The sequence below is a fragment of the Pocillopora verrucosa genome, chromosome 4 (genome assembly GCF_036669915.1).
Source record: "Pocillopora verrucosa isolate sample1 chromosome 4, ASM3666991v2, whole genome shotgun sequence".
Classification (NCBI taxonomy): Eukaryota; Metazoa; Cnidaria; class Anthozoa; order Scleractinia; family Pocilloporidae; genus Pocillopora; species Pocillopora verrucosa.
The window spans coordinates 18,537,165-18,558,308 of record NC_089315.1 but is presented as its reverse complement, the minus strand read 5'-3'; the positions used below and the strand labels follow the sequence as shown (position 1 = coordinate 18,558,308).

The following is a 21,144-nucleotide window of genomic DNA, read 5'->3' as shown; positions in this document are numbered from 1 at the left end:
AAAGTTCCCTTCTCTGCCCTTCTTTGTCCTTATCACTTGATGTAGTAGAACTAACTCAGAAGCTAGTTTAAGCTGGAATGATATAATTATTATTTGCCTGCACTGCAACCCAGGGACATACACTCAGTTCCTGAGCAGCTTTAAGTGGAATAGTCCTTTAGCAGATGGGTAAATCTTCATGTTAGTTCAGGCACTGAGATCAAACTTATACTCAAGTGAAAACAGATGGGTTGCAGAACCTTGAGGGAACTGTAGAGTATTCAAGGTTAAAGCAAGAACTCTCTGCAAATGATGCAGTTATGTAAATAATTATTCTTTTGTTGAGCACAATATGATAAAAAGGTTTTGTGTTTTTGCACACCAGAATTACTGGGCTTGAACAGAAACTTTAATCTCAAAATGTTACTAAGAGGACTTCATCACTGTCAAAGAACCCTTAAAGCCAGAAATCAAATTGAAAAACAAACAAAAAGACAAGAAAACTGCATGTATCAATTAACTTGTAATCAATTAAGTTGCTCTTTCATCTTTTGGTACCAGTTTGAATTGTTTTGTAAGTATCAATTCAATGATAAGCAGTGAGGGTTGCAATAGGTCTTCTCAGGAATTTTGCAGATGCTCAACTACCTTGTTGCTAGCAGGCACTAAAAAGATGAAACTGTATTATGATGAAAATAGCTGTTAATTGGCTGTTGTAATCCAACTGGGGAATGATAAATTTCTAAGGACCACTTCCACAGAGCAGCAACCCATTTTTTTTTAAGAAGGGTAGGGCTTTTTTTTTTTTTTTTTTTTTAAACAAGTGTGAAAGAACAAAACAGAATTACATTCTCAAGTAAATAAACTCATTTCCTCAAGAAGGGTCTTGCACTTTGCCTCATTTTGAAAGATAAGGTTTTTGGACAGCAGAAAAGGGAAATTAAAACACTATGATTGACTTTGAACACACAAAGGATTCACCATGTTAATTTATTTATTGACATAGATACACTACAAACATGAAGGTAAGTGCGTGTCTTTTCAGACTGTTGTTCCAGCAGGGCAGTGTCTACACATGACAAGGCAATTGAAGCTTTTTCAATTTCCTGATTGCTATAGGAATGGAGAGAAGCGGATCAGGGACATTACTACAATTATCTCACACTCTAAAACCATGGCTAACAGATAGCCCCATGCAACACACATCACTCAAGACAGTTATCAAATAATATTACAAAAGAGGAAACTTTACGGCTTTTCCAAGCTTTTCAAGCCAGGCAAGTTCTTGAAGCACATTTTTGCCATAGGAAAGGGTCTCTTTATGTTACACAGTACAAAATATACATCGTGACAAAGGTCCTGCCCTTAGTCACAGGCATCACGTTTCTTCATTTCCCGAGTCTCCACTATATTCCATACAATCATCGTCATCATCATCATCCACATCATCTGCATAGTCGTCATCGTAGAAATCTGTCAAGTCCTCAGGTTCAGAATGTGATGGTCTGGATTTTATACAGTACTCTTCAACAGTTGTTGGCACTGTTATGTTTTCTTTTTCTGCCTCAACTTTGGAACGCGCTACTTGTTTTCTAAGATGTGAAAAATGCATCATTTTTTAAATTACTAGTTTTCAAATTCCTTCCTTTGCCTTTTCCTGTACAACTTGCATCAGAGAACTTTCTTAATAAAAATGTTGCAAGTTTTATTATAAAGTAGTAGAACTTGATACAAGAATTCTACCTTTTCAGCAAAGTTCATCACACAAGTCAAAGAAAAATCAGTGAAAAAAAGTATTGTTAGCATGCCTCACAGAACCCTAGCAGTGAGGCACATGGGAGCATGAACATCAATTTTTTCACTGATTTTTGCCTTAGCTGCTTCACGAACTTCACTTAAAAGCAAGGCCTGTTTTAAGTTTCCAACAACCCCCTTTATCAAAAAGATCTTCCATTAAAAAAGTGCTCTGAACTCCAGCTTTTTATCTCTGTGTTCTTTAAGCCTACAGCATGTTTTTCCCCAAAGTTTTTCTGTTCATTTCTGGCACGCATGTACATTTAAAAGAGAGAAAAGAACAGCCAGCTTACTTGACAATCCTTTCATACTCTCCATCCTTTCCTTTTGAGTCTCTCCATTTTCTGAACATAACTGAAGCATCCACATTTGCAGGTGAAAATGTGTTTGGCTCATTTAACAATGAGATCACACTCAAGAGAATGGTTCTATAATCACACAAAAATTATGATTACACTTTGATTGGAAGCTTTCACAATTCACTACTGTACACATATTTTTCCATATCTCGCAGAGAGTACATAGAGCAAGAGTCCCAGATTCCCAACATATACCAAATAGGTACCAAGACAGTGGTACCACTGTCAGAGCCCGGGTGATATTCCGGAATGGGAGGGGGGGACTAAAACAACAAACACAGCACAAGTTTCCAAAGGATTTGGGGTTGTTTCTAGGAAAATAAATTCAAATCTTCAGGTTCACAAATGCTTTTCACTGGTAGACTGGGAGTTATAGCCTATACTTCTTCCAATGTACTCTCAGGATTGACCAAAAAATAATTTTTCTTTAAAACAAAATACACTTCAACACAGGGGGGTCCAACACAGGTTTGGAGGGATACAGGATGTGGGATACAAAAAAAATTAAAGGCAAGATGAAAATAGGAAGGTGAGACCAGGATATGCTCTGTTTTGAAGGCGGAATAGGGAATAGGATGGATATGGGCAGGATCATGATTCAGCTCAAGTTACATGTCACACGACCTCCTAGATATTAGAAAGTATTATTTGCTTTGGAAACCAGCTTAATAATGCTCCTGTATAAATTGGGGTTGACAGATCTAAGTGACTCTGTAATATGTCAAGTTTTCTTTATATTAGTTACAAATGTTTACACATCTCTATAGTATGTCTGGTTGTCAAAAACTGAGTCCCTGTTGAATTTTTCACCCTTATATATAGAGGTGACTAAGGAAGTAGCTTTTGAAACAGATATTTCAGCCATAAATTTGATTGTTAGTTGTGTTTATTTGATTGTTCAATGAACTGGTTGACAACATATCTGTTGGTGTCCAAGAGAGAGGTTACCCTGTCCATGTAGCATTTCTAATCGAGCAGTTTGTTAGCACCTTTACTTAAGATAAGCTCATAATGTCCATTAAAAGCGGTATCACTATTTTTGGGAAGCTTTGTTTTTGATGAAGTTGATGAAATCTGTTGTATCTTTGAGAAATGAGTTGTTTTATTGTGCAATCAGCTGAAGAATTTTATCTGTGTAACAGGATAGCCTTTCAATTTCATTGGTGGATTTTTGTGTCTCACTCATTAATACCATAAACATACAGAGGAATGACCATTTTTTAAGCCATAATGAGAGTACGTTATCATCATTGAAAAGGCTATAATTTGTCCATTAGTTGGTGATGAACTTGAACAACTTGGGTTTAACCAGGTGGGATCAAGATGAAAATGTTCATTCCATGGGATGACAGGATGGAATGAAAAATAGCAGAGGGATTTGGGATTGGAAAAGTCTATTTTGGACCCTATAAGCAGAAAGGTGATATGAAAAGATAAAAAATACATGATATATTTTTATTTCACTTGAATTCTCAGATAAAACAGATTAAGAAATAGTTTGCTAGGGCTACCATTAGAACCAGGAAGGCAACAGAAACACTTTTTGCACCTGATACTTGGAGAATTGTTGTCAAAGACAGACTGAAGTATTTTTGAACAGACTCCAACATCTATGTTTGGCTGACAAAAGTTACTCAAATTTTCCAGAATTATAAAAACATGTCTCAGAGAATTTCAAATTTTCAAATTACTGCCATGTGTGTAATGCAAGCATAATTTAATTCAGCCAACTACTCAGTCCAGATCATATTCCTTTAACATTTTCTAATAATGACCAGACTGACAGTGCTGTGAATCGATTCTTGGATCTTGGGAACAAAAAGGTTAAATATGAGAAAAGATGGATTATTTTTTAATTTTTGAGCACCTGTTTCTTGGCACCCCTGAATAGTTTGAAACAGATATGAGTTCCCTTCCATGCTCAAATTCAAATTATATTCCAAATTTTGTAAATCTCCACATAACTTGAAGCAATTTCCCTTTTGCTCCATTCTTACTGGTGTATAAACTTATGAGGTGAGTTTCAGATTGAGGAATAACAATCATATCCTTTCAGTAAGAGGCAAGAGTTGATGAGGATTTATTTCTCCAGAGTCAGCATTACTGTATCAAGCTATTAATTAATACCAAACTGCTTGACACCATTATTTTTAACAGATTTACGAAAAGCATTTCAAACTTTTTCTCAACATATTTGGGAAAGTGTTAGCTCTTAAACTGAAAAGATTTCTTCTCTTAGATCATGTCTGGTGGATTTAACACTACTTTACAGTATTCAAGATTGCAAGCAGGTATTGAGGTAAACATCATTTAAAGGAATTAAAATATTTATCAGAAACTGTAACAGGAACACTTATTTCTGGCTACGCTCTTGATAGTGTAAAATTCTGTCATACTTCACAATACGTTACCAGAAACCAACAGAATTGATAAAAATCCAGAAACGTTGTTTCATCCAAAAAACTGGTACTATACACATCTGCCTCTGCGATCTCGTTTGGATTGGATATTTTTGTTAAGTTGTGATAAATTGGCTAAAAACCAAATGTACAGTCACAAAGAAAAGCTTGGGTGGTTTTTTTTTTTCCTTGACTGTAATTATGAATTGGACAAAACCACAACGCCTGCTTCAAACTAACCACGTTTCCATCGTGTGACAAGGAAAACATGCCGACAAACAACAGTAAAGAAACGTCATGGCTATTCGAGCGACATTGGAAGCGAAATCTTTTCTGGTCAACTTTTGATTCTAAAAACAGCTTTTGGCAAGAGGTGAACAAAATAAAATTTGAAGCTATCGAAGCAATCCAATATATAGGAGAATCTTAGGGAGCCAAAACGAGCATAGCGGACAATTCAACCTCACCATGAAAGTAAAATGAGGTCGCATTTGGTGGAAATTGTTCAGACACTGGATAGATTCCTAAAAAGTAAGCTTCAATAGAAGTTTGATTTTGATTGATGGACAGAATAAGGGAACAGAAAACGAAACTTTTCATTGATACGTACCTAACATTCTGCGTTGGGTTCCAACGTTCAGAAGGCAATTCTCCACTTTGTGGATCATCGACCGGTGGATGTAAAATTGAAATGCAGACATCACCGGACTATAAAAGCGACAGCAATCATTAGCTGCTAGAATATGAGAAGTAAAAAAAATCGTACTGGATGGCTCAAAAACACCAGAACGACGCCTCACCTCGTATATATTAGGGTGCCACATTTTCGTGAGGAAGCGAAACGTCGGTGGCGAATATGGATATGTAGAAGGGAACGACATATGTGCCTAACGCAAAATAAGACATGTCAAAAAAATTAAGATGTTAGCGAAATTTGACTTTCGTAATGAAATAAATGTGTTCTGTTCGATCAGAGACTTACTTTGAAGTATCCACCTTCATAGAGAGTTCCAGGAGGACCAAAAATCGCTACGTCCCATTCGAATAAGTTCTCATCATCTGGTACATTGACGAAAAAACCTTCGACTGGTTCCTCGGTAAGTTTCTTCAACTCTAGCTGTAACGCTCGCACAGCCGATGATGGTGGTTGCGCTGCCATTTGCCCTATTCGATTCTCTCTTTCAATCACAAATTTTAAACTCGAACGGGCCTTGATTTCGACACTAAATAAGTGAGCTTTTCCACCGCATTGAGATCATTAGCCCTCTTCCCTAAAGAAGTTTTGTTGTGTATTTACCAGTCCCAGGCTCCCAGCTTCAATTAGACGTCACAGAAAACATCCATATATGGCACGACTTTGGCACGACCAATGAATGACCGGAACCGGAAGTAGTCGGAAACTGATATAGCGGAAATGCTAAATGCTTTGCTATTGTGCGCAAAAGACAATGCTGTTTTCCAAACCATATCAGTAACTATTTCTTCTAGTTGCATCATACGCAAGACACCAAGTGGGCTTTTACCTTCGTCGAGAAGTTAAACCTGCCTATAAAAATGGCTAGAGAGTATAGTTTATCGCATGTAATAATTCGTGGTACTCAGTACTAATCGTCCACTTTATCCGCTCCTCAAGGCCAACGGTACTGCTCGATTTTGTCACCAATTTGGTCTGAAGTTGAGTGAGTTTTTAAGGGAACTATAAAGTCTTGTTTTGAATGAGACATGCCTGTTTAAAAAGACAAATCTATGAAATTTCTACGTACAGCAGACCTTTTGGTTTTGGGGTAAAAGAAAGGATAAATGTTTCAGTTTGGGTTTAACGCTATAAATGAAGATTGGGGTTTTGACTGATTTAAGCGTCTATGATGTCATAACCACCATGAATGATATTTAAGTAATACGCGTGATAGTTAGATTCTAGCGGATTTTTGTGATTTTATAGATACCTTCTAATATCAATTTCGGTTTGAGATGATGGTGAGCTTTATTTTTTGTTTTGATGCCTGGTGACATGAAATGTCTAAATCTGTTGAGTGACAGGGTTTGAACAATGTCATGAATAAAGGCTTTGGTTTATTCGATGGGTGACGCAGTGGAAGATCAAGCAATTACGGCCATCAATAATATGAATTGGTATTCATTGATGTATATATCCAGTGTGTCCAGAAGATAAGAATATGGCCTGGCCCCGTTTGCTAAGGACGTCTCATAAATAATGCATGGGGAGTAAACAGAACCGGATAGGCCTGACCTAGCTCCCAGTACGATATGTGGTGTAACGAAAATAGAAAGTCTCCAACTCAGAGCAACAAAATTCATCTTAAATACGCACTGGCAAGAGGATGTTTCTTATCATGAGCGCCTTTCTCGCCTCAATCTGTTACTGTTTAAATACTGGCATTAGGTGAAATACTTGATTTTTTATTTCAAGTATCGCGCTGGTCACTTCACCTTACCCAGAGATGATCAGTTACGGCAAGCCTAAAGGCACCTATCTCACTCGCCATAGCTCTGATCAAGACGTACTTATCCCGAAGTGCCGCACAAAGCTCTTTCAATTTAGTTACTTTAACCGTACTGCTTAACTCTGGAATACGTTACCCGAATCCACTCCTACTCTTACTTCTCTCGATCAGTTTAAATCTCACGTACTCCAACGCTATTCTGCTGCTTTTCGTACAAACTATGACGTCACTAACTATAACACCTGGATCTGCTGCACCGTAAGCTGGGAACTGCTGGTACTGAATCTTTTTATTGGCTACGGGAGCGATTCGTGCTCATCGTTTTCTGGAAATAGGATTTTTATACCTCTTATGATGTTTTTAATGTTTACATAGTTAGCATTTGTGAATTTTCTTAAGGGCACTTAATTTGGAGCCTCGCTCTGTTGTGTGTCCCGCACCTCCGTCTTGTGACCTCTTAAAATGTATTTCTTCTACCTAATCTTATTTTAGCATTGTGGTCATGGTGAAAGCGATTATGTAAGGTTTCACATTCTCCTTTTGTTGATGTCCTTTCAAAGAATGCACGCTATTGTCGTGCTCTTAGTTTTAACTACCTCCTCGATTTATCAAGACAGCGCATGACCCGAAGGACTACCTCGATGTAATATTTGCACTCTCAGCGCTATAAAGAGAAAAGCCTGGGCTAAAGATTGAGGTCATAACTGGTGTAGGAATGTACCGTCTATAACATGAATTGTCTTCAGTTAATTTGGGACGATTTTACACAACATAGGTAAAGGCAAATGACAAGCCAACGTAACTTTCGTTTTACAGGTAATGCTGTAATTTTGTTGCGTTTGTTATTAATGAATTGTAAAATCGTTAGTACCTAGTCCCTTTACTTAAAGGAAAAAAAAGAAAAAGAAATTATTAAGTGACGTCATAAAACCATTGTTCTTGGACCAATTGTAATAGAATAATACTGGTCATGTGACCAAATCCTACAAAGTGTACATGGTTTCCTCCGGATAAATGAAAGTCACTATTCTTTTGGAGCATTTTTGGCGATAATTTTCCGCCTATTTAACTTCTTTCTAAACACGTGGATTTTGTATATACTAAAATGGATTCGGAGGATGAAGACGCGATATTTGACGACGAACACGAGGATAGTTATAACGAATCCGGCTCCGAACAGGGCGATGAAAGCGACTTCGACATCGACTGCGACGAACCCTCTACTCCGAAAAGACCTCATATAAATGACGATTTTCATTACGAATGTCTAACCCCTGAAGCTTTAGTCGGTTACATGAACGCTATTATAGACGAGGTTAATAACGTTTTCCAGGTAAGCTACTAGGGTTTCGTGGGAGTACGGCAGACTTACTTATATATCAATGCAAACATCAACAATACAAAACGTTGTCCTGTCTTGTTGGGACTTGCTGAATCAAACGAAGGGTCGTGTGTTATTATCAGAGTGTCTTGGGAAGTTAAATGCTACCCATATTCTAAGAGCTATGAATGCCTCCATTATTTAAGTTTCTCCAACGTCAAAGAACCACGTTCGTTGAAATATCTCTGGTGATAATTTTACTTTCCTCGAATTTCTTGTCAGCCAGAACGGAGGAAGGAATAAGAAACTGATCTTTTGTTTTTCTTAAAATTTCTTGGTATTGCTGGTTTTGAAACCTATTTTTCCCTGTTTTAGGAAGTTAGTCGTATGTATTCCTCTAATTGTAACTAACCAGTTACTAAAATATATGTTGCTTCATGGGATGAAAGCAATTTTATCAAAATTATTTGATGCAATCCATTGTTTCCATCGACTACCAACTTTTTTTGGCTTGTATTTCGCGTTCTGTTTAATTTCTGTTGTTAGATTTTTGAAGTATGTGAAGCTTTTATGGATTCTTGGAATTACAAGTGATTGCTGATATTACCTGCTACACATGCCCCCATCATGTGGAAGAAACCACATGACACCTTTGATTAAGAGAAGATGATATTATTTTACTATTCAATTGTGATTAGTTGACATGTAGATTTGGCTTTGCAAGAGATTTGCTAAGTCATGAAGAGCTGAGAATCTGTAGCAATGTGAACTAGATACCCAATGGAGGGTCAAATATTCAGCCCTGGAACCTGGGTAGTCTGGTTCAGGTGTAAATTAATTTTGCAGTGTTAATGCATTGTAATTTTTTTTAAAAAATGGCAGCTGTTTAAAGCAATTTTAGCTTAGAGGCCCTTTAGTAAAACAAAATTTACACAGCAATTATTTTAGAACAGATAGTGACAGCTAGGAATCTAGTATATATATATTATATATATATATATATATATTAGACACCAAACCAACTTGCTTAAGTTTCACATATTAAATGGATTTTCCTGAAAATTTTATACTTGTATTGAGTGTTATGATTCAGTCCAATATTGATATTTCAGGTAGGTCATCATCAAGGAAATGATAACAAGTTGTACTTGTCTTTAAAATAAGTTCAAAATTGTCTATAAGTTTAGATAAGATTAGGTACTGTCTGTCGTTTATGTACATACTAGTACAGCGTTTTCACTTAAGGGGCAATCAGCTATATCTTTAGTTAACCTTGTCATCCTCAGATTGGCCAAAGAGGAATTTCTCAGTAATGTCAGTAAGGGGATAATGTTTGACTTAGCACCAAATTCCCTAAGAGAGAACAATAAACAATGAGAAATGGATGACAGAGAGTGTAGAGGATTTAAATTTTGATCTTGGGAGTGAATGGGTTGATCTTCTTCTTTTAACTAAATGTTTTCAGTGTCTTTTCACTGCAAGTTTCAAAACTATTTGATACAAGCGTAATAATTGTAAAACTTCTAGCTTTGTGACATCAAGATGAATACTGACCATGTATTTTTATTTTATTGGGACAGTTGCCTAGACCAACAGCCAGGATTCTTCTTAGTCACTTTAAATGGGATAAAGAAAAGCTACTAGAGAGGTTCGTGAAAATTCTCTTTTGTTTATCTCTGAGAAACTGGGTATAGTTGAAACTTTTTTAGTGCCAGGTAAATCTACATGTACATATAGGGACTGATACACCATATTCTATACTTTAACCTGTAACCATGTAGATATTTTGCAAGTTATGAAGTTTTTTCTGAGCCCTGTAAAGGTGAAGAAAAATACATCCAAGGAGCAAAATGTCTAACCATTAGTTATTTGTTAAACCATCAAATAAGGATTTCTTTTTCTCCTATTATTTCATTTACCAGTGTCTTGTGCTGTAGTTTTCAAGAAACATCCTACAGCCTCATCTGAGCTTCATGTCAATCACACAAGATGTGCGCAAAATATGAAAACAATTCTAACAAATCATTAGAGTGTTTTTTAGGACCAGTTAAAAAATTTAGGGCACGTAAGATTGTTACTTAAAATAGTCAAGCCTTAAAAATGAAAAAAAATCAAAGTTAGGGTTGTCCAGTGTGGCCATTTTGTTACTCAGATGAATGTTATGAGGTAATTCTTTAGGAAGCCTCATTGAGGTGCCTAAATCTCTACTTTTGAGGAGGAGAGTAGGTTTCATTGCAATAACTTTGACTGAGAAGTTTGTCAAGCACAGTTGTGGGACTTTTCATTTGAGTGTTGTTAGTAGTAATTCAGGATTGTATTGGTTTTGTTTTGCTTGGTTTAGTGAGGGGTCCATTCTAAAAGGTCACACACAAATCTGTATGCGTAAGACATTATTTTGAATTTTGTCTTACAGAAAGGATACTCTACAATAGCATACATAAATAGGAGATTAGACTTGTTGTTGCATATCATGCAGCTTACTTTCTAAAAGATTAAAACATCACCCTCCATGTCCTCTCATCATCAAAGTATTTGTAACATCAGTAACAGATGTAAATAACATGTACTATTTTGTTTTAACACTTGTAGATACTACAGTGGAGATCAAGACAGGCTATTCTCTGAGGCTCATATAGTTAGTCCAAATAGAACAAACTCTAGACCTGTTTCAAGTAAAAGGGTTTGTATTTGCCACTGATCATCTCACACTGCTTGGCTACAGAAATTGAATGATTGTGATATTTTTCTCAGTTTTTACAGATGTTCAGTTAGTAAAGCTTAGTGTAATAGTTAAATTAACAGTGTGAATAGTAGCAGCGGAGCAAAAAAAGCGGAAGGTTTGGGTTGGGTTGCATTAGGTTATGCTAAATGAACATCTGGAACAGGCTTCATCTGTCTTAAACCTTAAAACTTTAATATCAGTATGCATGCTCTCCATATGGTTCTCTCTACATTTCCCAAGGTGCTGACAAGGAGAATTTGCTTAACAATCAAGAGCTTCTTTAGTTGTTGATCATTTCTATTTTCATGACCTTAATGTTTCAGTTAGGGGTGATACTGTAAGGAGGAATTAGATGCGAGTTACTCTAAGGAGTGTAAGGGTTACACATTTAGCTGCCATGTTGATGATCAGGAATGTAATTATACATATATGTATATATTTGTCTGTCTGAATTTTTGGGAATTTTTTATTTTACGTGGGAAGTAGTAAAGGCTTGCATAAGTTTTTGTTTCACTTATCTGGGTGACTTTGTCTAAAGCTTGACAAGTAGATCTCTCTATGTTATCTTAGGACAATGTTAGCTCAAGCTTACATTTTTTAGTGTGGTTTCCCACACTCTACAGGTGTCTTTTTTTAGGAGGAGGATTATATTCTGATTAAAAGAACATCTGTGCAACGTGTAGTTTTGTATTTTGTTGTCAAGTGAAAATCTCAATAATTAAGCTCTATGCTTGCCAATTTTTTTTTTTTCAAGTTCTACCAACTTCATGAACCAGTCTGATGTAGATTTTATGTTGTTAATTGTGTTTCCCCACACTCGAAGCCACTTATATCTTTTGTGTCATTGCTATTTTTAACTTTATTTTATTGGCCATGACATTATATTTAGTATTACTTGGACAGAAGTATTTAGTTGATCTTGCTGAGTACTCGTGTTTACATAATAATTGTCTGTTCTTGAGTTTTGGTGAAAGTTAAATATGTTTGGTGAATTTCAGGTTAACACCAGATCCTCTTCTGCATCAACTGATGGAACTTGTGAAATTTGCTTCATAAACAATCATGTACCAGTAAGTACAGGAAATTCTCACAAGCGGTATTTTTTGTTATAATTATCATGTCATTTACCATGCAAGACACTTGTTTGATTTGCAAAAAAAGAGAAAAACCTGGACGTTGAATTTTAACTAGTAAATCCTATGTTGCTGTATCTGTGCCCAGTAAAAGATCACTGAAAACATCAAAAATGTAAAATGAACTGAATTTGTGGATTTTGCGTTTGTCTTTATTTAATAAATAGATTCCATGTGTCTGTTCTATGATAGATTGCAGATGACATGAAAATGTGCTAAGAATAAAAAAGTGGTAAACAAGGCACAGGCAATTGAGTCAATGATATTCTACCCAAATTTTGACTTCTTCTGTGATCTATAACTCTACAGACCCATGAAAACATGAAATCTATTTCTGGTACATGATAAAAAAGCAAAATATTGTTCATGGTGACCTCTTCAATGCATCTGTACTGCTACAGATCATAAAGTATAAACCAATCAAATTGTGTATATACATGAAATTCAGCTTATCTTATAAAGACTCTTCACTCCCAAAATGACAACTTTCATAATGCCTCTGCTGACATACTTCAATTGCATTCCATATAAAAATGTCTTAACTGCTTACTCTTCTTCAGGCTTTTGTTGGTTTAGAATGCAACCATAGGTTTTGTCTTAGATGTTGGAAGGAATATATTACCACGAAAGTAATGGATGAACATGTTGGGGAGGTAGGCATCTTACTTTTATCAATAGTCTCTCACTATTACTCTCCAGGTGACTTTCTTTACATCGAGTCAAACTGTTATTTTTCACTTAATAGAACATTTCCTGTCCAGCACACAAGTGTGACATCCTAGTAGATGAAGTATTTGTAGGGTAAGTATTTTTCTTAAACTACAGTGTATGGTTTTGATTGTAGAATCAATTATGTGATTAATAACGTAAAGGCCCTTTTGTGATACTGGCAAATTTGGTCTTAAACAAGAAACACCACCACAACATTCTGGGGATTGAACCTCCGTAACCTCTACAGTAAGGCAGCCACAAAAAAAACCTTATCAAACCATTCTGTGGTGTAAAGTGGGTAGGTTCTTTTTAAGAAACTGTGCTGCTGCGATGGTGGGGGAGTATAGCAAGATAATTTTGGTTTTATCAACTGAGTTGATAATGTAAATTGGTCACTGAGAGTTTCAAAGCTGGTGTTTTGGAAGTAGCCCTTCTTTGGAGCAAAAACCTGAGAAAGGGCAAAGGCTCAAAGTATTGGCTTTGAAACTCTACAAAGTGGCCAATTTACATTATCAACTCAGTTGATAGAAACCCATCTTTTTATCTCATTCTACAGTCTGCTAAATTTGCATGACTATGTTTGTGTGCACATTTTGAGCAGGAAAACTTCTGATTTATAGAAAAACAACAATTACAGGGTTCACATATTGTAGAACCCCTGCATAATCAGACTCCCAAAGGAAAATGAAAAATTGGTTTAATTTAGCAAAAATATGATTCAAGGCAGCAGGGTTTTAAGTTATCCTAATTGAAATTGAATTGAAATTATCAATAAGGAATCTTGTGTATACCATTCTTGCACAATCAATAAGAACTTTTGTACATTTAGTTTGTTTTATGAGAGCTTCTCTTAATAACATATAGTTTGAGAAGTTGAGCCTAATGTATTGCATTAAACTAAAATGTTATCATACTCATTTCAATCACAAAATATTTCTTCGCATTAACCTTCAAGGAACCCTCTCTGATTCACTGTAGGGGGAGTTTTATTAAAATTATTTTGCACTACAGTTGTACCATTTAAACTGATCTTTATGAACCATAAAAAGTTATAAATACAGCCAGTAAGGCTTTGTGTTTCTTCATAATTTTCAATTCTTTGTTCAATGGCAGACAAGTGGTAAAAGACACTAAAGTAAAAGCACGATACCACCACCTTATAGCTAACAGCTTTGTTGAGGTAAGCTTTAGTCAGAAGGAAGGCTTTGTAGCTTTTGGCTCTGAAGGTGATTCCTTAGAAACAAAGGTTGTCAAACCATTTTTTTTTAAAACTCACCTCAAATGTTCCTCACCAATCTTTGTTTCAAGAAATACTAAAAATAAATGCAATAAATACAGTACTCATTCAAGTGCAAAAGAGCATCTTACCTGTCTACCATGTCCATTGACTGCACAGTACTGGATGTGCAGTGCAATACCAAGGAATCACCTTAACTGTTTGACAGCTACAGTTCCTTGTATCACTCTTGTGAAGGGCTTTTTCAGAGCAGAAACTTAAGTTACTTAGCATGCACTTATTGAAAAAAAAACTGAACATTTTCTTCTGAAATTATTTGTTCCAAGTCAAAAGGCAGGAGTTTTAGTTAAAGGTTGGAGCAGTGTGTGGAAACAGGAGATTCTCACCCCTCCCCTTCCCCAACCCTTTAACTCCCCCCCCCCCCCAACCCCCAATTGAGAAAAATTCTAATTCACAAGATGAATGATAAGGTTATTTTTACAGACAAAATTATTGTTTTGTCTTGGTGGGTTTTTAGGAAGAGCACTATTTAACTTCAAGTGAGAAATTTTTCTTCTGAGATTTTTAGGGTGGAAAACTAAGTCCATTCACAATCTTTCTCTTCTTTCTAGAGTAACAGACTGATGAGTTGGTGTCCAGGGCCTGACTGTCAAAATGCTGTGAAAGCTAATTACCATGATGCTTTACCTGTGACATGCTTGTGTGGTTACACATTTTGGTAGATCTGTCCACTTGCTTTATTTGCCAGGAGTACTTTGCAAATTGAGTGTTCAATGTTTCAAATACAATTATGTTGTAATGTTAATTAATGTTAGACGTGTATTTTGCTTCTACAGCTTTGGTTGTGGAGAACCTGTTCATGAGCCGGTGCGATGCGCAGTAAGTAACCAAAACCATGTTGTGTTCCTATGTCTATGAGTGTACATATTGCCCATCCTCTGAGCTGCGTATGCGGATCAATGTTTATATCTGAGCAACTATGCAGTTGAGAACTTTTTTTTTAAGTCTTGATTACCAGAACTAAAGCGCGAGGTGTACCCTGTCATATCTGTGCTGAAATCGGAAACTGATAATTAATAACTAATCTTATTATAAAGCTAGCAGTGTCTTTGGGCAATGAAAGGAATCCTGTGTTTTGATTGGCTACCTAAGCAGGCAAGATGGGTGCATCTTGCCTGCTTGGGATCGCCTACTTTGATCCCATGCAAGACTTGAAGTGCACGAAGCAGACTTAAAAATATTTAGTTTTTGGCACTGTCAGCGTTGGAGTCGCAAAAATCAGCAGAAGATAGTCACAACTCTCATGGGTTTATTGTGCTACAAACACAGTTCAATTTCTCTCCGAACACTCAAAATAAATAAGTCTTTATTTATTCTTATGATATCAAAACCTTTTTGCTTCATGATAAATTCTTTACTGGCTAAGCTTGGTTGGTCTTTTTTTGGCTTTTTATGGAACTCAACTTCCCTTAATCAATAAAAACACAAAAAAAAATAACAGGGCAAATATCCAGGCATGTTGACCTCATGCTTGGTCAATAAAGCATATAAATTCTCCAAAGTATTGTTTTAAAACTGTCATTTTATGCCCCAGTGGCTCAAGAAATGGATAAAGAAATGCAATGATGACAGTGAAACATCAAACTGGATATCAGCAAATACAAAGGTTTGTTGGTTTGTTGATTATTGATGTTCCACAAGCTCCAGGACTGGTGGTGAATCTTGCAATAATCCATCAACTCTGACTTCTTTCATAGGAATGCCCAAAGTGTCATGTGACAATAGAGAAGAATGGAGGTTGTAATCACATGGTTTGTCGCAACAACAACTGCAAGGTAACTGTCCATGAATGTGCGATTGTGAAGGTTGAAAGAGTTTCCTTGATGTATTAGACACATTCTTACTTTTGGTTTTATTACAAACTGTTAAATGGTTTGATCGTTTCCTCTCCAATTTAAGGCTGACTTTTGTTGGATGTGTCTGGGACCTTGGGAGCCACACGGATCAAGTTGGTAAGTGTGTTGCTTTTTCTTCTGATATGAAGGACTTCAGTTATGTTTGTGTTATAATTTAACTATATATATACAGGGCCAGGTCGTTCAAAGCTGGGTTAAGGTAACCAAGGGTTAGTGTAAAATCTGATTTCAGATCTGAAAGCTTCAAAAGAAAATTCAGTCGAATTTTTTTTGTCTAGAATATGATTATTTGATGTTCTAAAACGAACACAGAAAATTATCCCAAAAAGGCTTTTGAATAAAGGAATGAAGAACTTAGATTTAACCTCGGATTGGCGCTAATCAGCGCTTCAATCTATTTTCACCACGGGAAGTGAAACTTCTTTTATACCTCTTAGAGTGCAGCTTGATCGCATTCATTTTGTTTTGAAAGAACTGATGTAGATTTGTGTTACTTGCCGCCTTCTTCAGGTACAGTTGTAATCGTTACGATGAAAAAGATGCACAGGCGGCTAGAGATGCCCAAGCTGTAAGTTTCTATCGCAAGACTTAAGTTAAGAAAAACTGCTTTGTATAGTTGAAGCAGAGTATACTTTCTTGCACCGAACTAGCGTAGGCATGATATCAGCTTAAAATGACACTAAAAGGTCGTGACAGTGGTAAAGAAAATCCTCCTAGTCCTCTTGGAGTGAAAGATTGTCTCTGGGTTTTTTTTTTCCTTTTTTTTTCAATTCATTGTAACAGATTGATCTGATATGAGGTCATTGTGTTTACTTTCCGTGGCTGCTGGTGAAATAAAAAAAACAAACAAACAAAACCAAACCAAACCAAAGATACTATTTTTTGTGGCTTTAACCCTGTGCAGCCCAACATCAGTATACATAATCTCCATACTGTTCTCTATACATTCCATAAAATGCTGACAAAGAGAAACAATCTAGAGCTTCTTGTGCTAGTGATCATTTCCTTTATTTTTGTAACTTAACATTTTTATTCAGTGGTGATACAGAGAAGTTAGTAGTTAGTCACTCTTAGGGTGTAAAGGGCCAAGATGTTGTCTCCATCTATCCCTTAATGTAGTCTTGAGTTAAGAATCCAGAGTTGCAGTGTGGTTTTAAGTCTAGTTCAATGACTTACCATATCTTATTTTTCAGAAATCACGGCAAGCCTTGGAACGCTACCTATTTTACTGTAATCGTTACATGAACCATGCACAAAGTGCCAAGTTTGAAACTAAGGTGAGATTCAGAAAAATTTCTTTTACTTCGTGGATAAAATGCGCAATCAGTCAATACAATTCACCTGTATAGTAATAATAATTACAACTTATCTTCTTCCTCGTCTGCAATTTAGCCTATTTGTATTCTCTCTCGGCCGTTGTGTTTCATCACACAACGCATATTACATCGTAGCCTGCGAGCAGGTTCTCATGACGCGTGTTTCCTGCCCACGGGGATATTTGAGACAAGTAGGGAAAAGGTTTGCCGGAGGTCTGGCACTAGACCCCTCGCTGGCTCGCGGTGCTCAAGGCCTTACAGGAAACGGTCCTGCCGAAGCGCTAATAATTACATCGCTCCAAGACAAAACACATGACCAGACGAACGATGGCCGCAAAGTAGCTAAAAAGTTTCTTTACAAATCTTAGTGACTTTCACGTCTTGCTCTAAATTATTGCACGACTTGTCATGGAAGTTTCAGTTTTCTACTAGTACTAACAGTGATTGCGTGAGGAGTAAAAATTTATTTAAGAAAATAGAAAGCTACAACAAAAAGACACGGTAGTTACTTGTTAAGCTCAGTATGCTTAAAACCCTTTTGTGCTTGTTAATTGTTAGTTGTATGCTCAAGTCAAGCAAAAAATGGAAGAAATGCAGCAACACAACATGTCGTGGATCGAGGTTTGTAGCAATGTCACATCAAAGTGTTGTGACCCAAGATCAATAGACTTTCGATTTTATTTCTTTAATATGTTTTACTAGCGTGGAACAGAGCAAACAAGGCGTTAAATTGTTAATTTGTGCCTTCTCCATTTCACCGTGACTTTAAGTCTGCGATCTCTCTCATTTCAGGTTCAATTTCTTCGTAAAGCCGTAGATGTTCTGTGCTTGTGTAGAAACACTCTTAAATACACTTACGTATTCGCTTTCTACCTTAAGAAAAACAATCAGTCAGTTATCTTTGAGGTGAGTTCGTGTAATTCGAAATACTTGTTCATTGTAGAACCGTTTTCAGAATTATTATACCTCTCAGTTAGTGCGTGCGATTGGTCAATTTAACGGGCTGTATTTCACTGCACGCCACGCTAAATTCAAAAGTCTGTTGAACTGAAATCTTCCCCCTCTATTTTAACTTAGAGATGTATTGATATCTTACTAACCTCGTTTTTCGGTCCGTACTGTATGTTACGGAATCTCGGTTTTTATCCGCTTTGGCCATATATCTGAGCGGAAAAACTCGGTCCATAACTGACAGCACGGACCGCGAACTCGATTAGCAAGAGGAATTTTTGCTCTTTAGTACTTGAAAATACTCAATTTCTACTTTTTATCGTGCAACCATTTGCTCCTTTGACCAAATGTTATGTTGTGATATCTTTTTATCCGTGTTGAAGCCCATTTGGATCGTATTAATTACCTACCAACATATGATGATCTGACCCTTTCAGAACTAGAAAATTTTTCCGCTTAAAGGAAGTAAACGGAGCATTCATCTTGTAGGAAATAACTTTGGAACATTTTCAATTCAAACTTATACAGGATAACCAAAAAGATCTAGAAATGGCTACGGAGACACTATCAGAGTACCTAGAGCGTGACATAACTTCAGAGTGTTTATCAGATATTAAACAAAAGGTTCAAGATAAATACAGGTACTTTTATTTAAGAGCTGTACCTTATTTTTTTTTTTTATTTCAAAACGTGGACTCCCCTTTAAAAAAAGAAAAAAAAAAGTCAAGACGAAAGTTGGGGGGGCGCTCGTTTTTAGAGGGACAAAAGGCAGGTCTCCGTTTTCCCTCTGAATTTCCGCCCAAGTTGATGAACACCTCTGTACAGTATGCATTTCTTCGGTTGAAAACCTACGTTATTCTAATCACAATTTACTACATGGGCGGTTTTGTTAGAAACTTGAGTTTCAGAGGGGGTGCATTGGAGAGGAGAGAAACTTGACTCGTTTTGACTCACTTCAATGGTAGAAAAATTTAAAATATTCAGCTGTTTACGAATCTTTCCTTCTTTACTTTGAGTCAGGGACAAACAATAATACTTCATAGTGGAGGGCAACGAATGGCCTCCAATCTTTGAAATGTGTCGGTCAGTAAGAAGAAAATCTCAATACGGGAAATAGAAACATCATACCATAGAAAGTGTTTGAACGATTACTATGCACTCGTCGCGATGCATCAAAAAACTCACCCGTTCGTTTTTCTTTTTTTGGTTTTTGTTTTTGTTTTTGTTTTCTTTTGATGCATCGCAGCAATCGTAGCAATAATCTCTATATCCTGTGTTGATGTTTCCAGGTACTGCGAGGCAAGACGAAAAGTCCTTTTAGACCATGTTTATGAAGGATATGAGACTGACATATGGGAATACATGGATTACGACTAAACTTTTAGATTCTTACAGATGAATGTTACTAAACGCTAGGATATCAAAATGGAGTTAACTGGATCAGATTGCTTGCTGTTATATAGTTTAAGTCGAAGTTCATATTTACAAATGTTATTAGAAAATTACTTAGAAGTGTACATAAATCGAAACTTTTCCCTAATTGTTTATCTCTGTGACACGGTTTTTTCCTACGTTGTAATCTGCTAGCGTGATCGCCACTTCTTCAATAACCCGCTTTGTGAGGTCCAGATTTTCTATTTTTTCCCCCCTGTAATGAACGTGTTAAATAGGTTACAAGCGACTGAGAGATACGCCAAAGCACAAAAAGAAAGCTGTGATACGACACAAAGCAGCGAGCTAAGGTAGCTCTCATCGTATCGCTGCGAGTTTGGTAATGTAAAATTTGCTTCAGCATGTAGGACTTAATGAAAGTTTTATGGAGATTTTGAGGCGCGAAGATCATTTACGGTCATTATGAAGGTCAACGAACTTTTTTTGTTGCCGATTCACTGTTGTACAACTTAAATGATGTATAATGTCGCTTAACAATTCGTAATTTGAGGTGTGGCTCATTTTAAATACGTCAGCATTGGTGCACTTCAAGACTTATTGATTGCAGTGAACTAGCAAAGAGGTATCATTTACTAAGGAAGATTTTAGCAAGGTGATAATTGCTGCAGTTGTAAGGAAATATCCTAAACTTCTGTCAATTTTAAGACCCCGTTCTCGGTACAAAAAGGACAGCGTACGTTTATGTGCTGTGTCTCAGACTAGGTTGTGAACATGTTTTCCTTCATTTCAACTTATCTTCTGTTGACTTGATGTGTGTTTCTACATTTCTTTTTATCTTACTTTTGAAAATGCTGTTACTTGTAAATAAACCCAATTATTAAATGCTTGTCTCTCCATACATTTGTTCAAATGTCGGTCATCGCACCTGTGGTGAGGTCCAAACAGCAATGATCGCCTCCGGCAGGAATTCTATGGTGGCCCCTTCTGTGCTAACGAACGTCGTTTTCGTAATGTCCATCCACAACAAAACTTAAAACCGGTGTTACTTAAATTGACTCACTTTGAATCGAAGAGCATTTTTGAAAACCTCCGTTTTCAATTCAGCCGAGTGGTATAGACAGTAGCTCTGTCCGTAGAACTAACGAAAGTTGGGTTTCTAAACGTGTCCGCGCATTTGTTTAGGGCGTGGGTGAGGGCAGAGTTTCGTAAATTTTTCTTGCAACCTGTCGCGCAACATCTTTTCTTTGCAAGTTGGAAAGCGTCGTTGCCACTCGCTTGTGAAACTTGTCGCGCAACAATATTCAATCTTGCAAATTGCAGTGACATATTCCACGAAGTAGAAGACGGTTCCACTTTTTGTAACGAATCCCGGTTTTTGTTGTTCGTTTTACCACTTGCGCTGCAATATGCAACGCAACAAAGTTGTAGAAAACATTTCCCATTGGCTAG

The 21,144-nt window shown here is 36.6% G+C and overlaps 2 protein-coding genes across 2 annotated transcripts; one reads left to right on the top strand and one right to left on the bottom strand.

Annotated features, from left to right (window-relative positions):
- Positions 1-955: 955 nt before the first annotated feature.
- Positions 956-5,825, bottom strand: LOC131778127 (ubiquitin-conjugating enzyme E2 R2). The gene is made up of 5 exons (XM_059094508.2): positions 5,514-5,825; positions 5,332-5,418; positions 5,142-5,239; positions 2,067-2,201; positions 956-1,571 (listed from the first exon to the last, which is right to left on the bottom strand). The coding sequence occupies exons 1-5, from the start codon at positions 5,688-5,690 to the stop codon at positions 1,358-1,360; spliced, it is 711 nt and encodes a 236-aa protein (XP_058950491.1). The 5' UTR covers positions 5,691-5,825; the 3' UTR covers positions 956-1,357.
- A 2,166-nt stretch (positions 5,826-7,991) lies between these two features.
- Positions 7,992-20,591, top strand: LOC131778100 (E3 ubiquitin-protein ligase arih1-like). Its single transcript, XM_059094484.2, has 18 exons — positions 7,992-8,329; positions 9,898-9,965; positions 10,907-10,997; positions 12,038-12,109; positions 12,733-12,825; positions 12,918-12,973; positions 13,997-14,063; positions 14,732-14,838; positions 14,957-14,999; positions 15,715-15,786; positions 15,878-15,955; positions 16,080-16,132; positions 16,547-16,604; positions 17,230-17,313; positions 17,911-17,973; positions 18,145-18,258; positions 18,832-18,944; positions 19,593-20,591. Exons 1-18 carry the CDS (start codon positions 8,102-8,104, stop codon positions 19,678-19,680), a joined length of 1,548 nt encoding a protein of 515 aa, XP_058950467.2. The 5' UTR covers positions 7,992-8,101; the 3' UTR covers positions 19,681-20,591.
- The last annotated feature ends 553 nt before the right edge of the window (positions 20,592-21,144 follow it).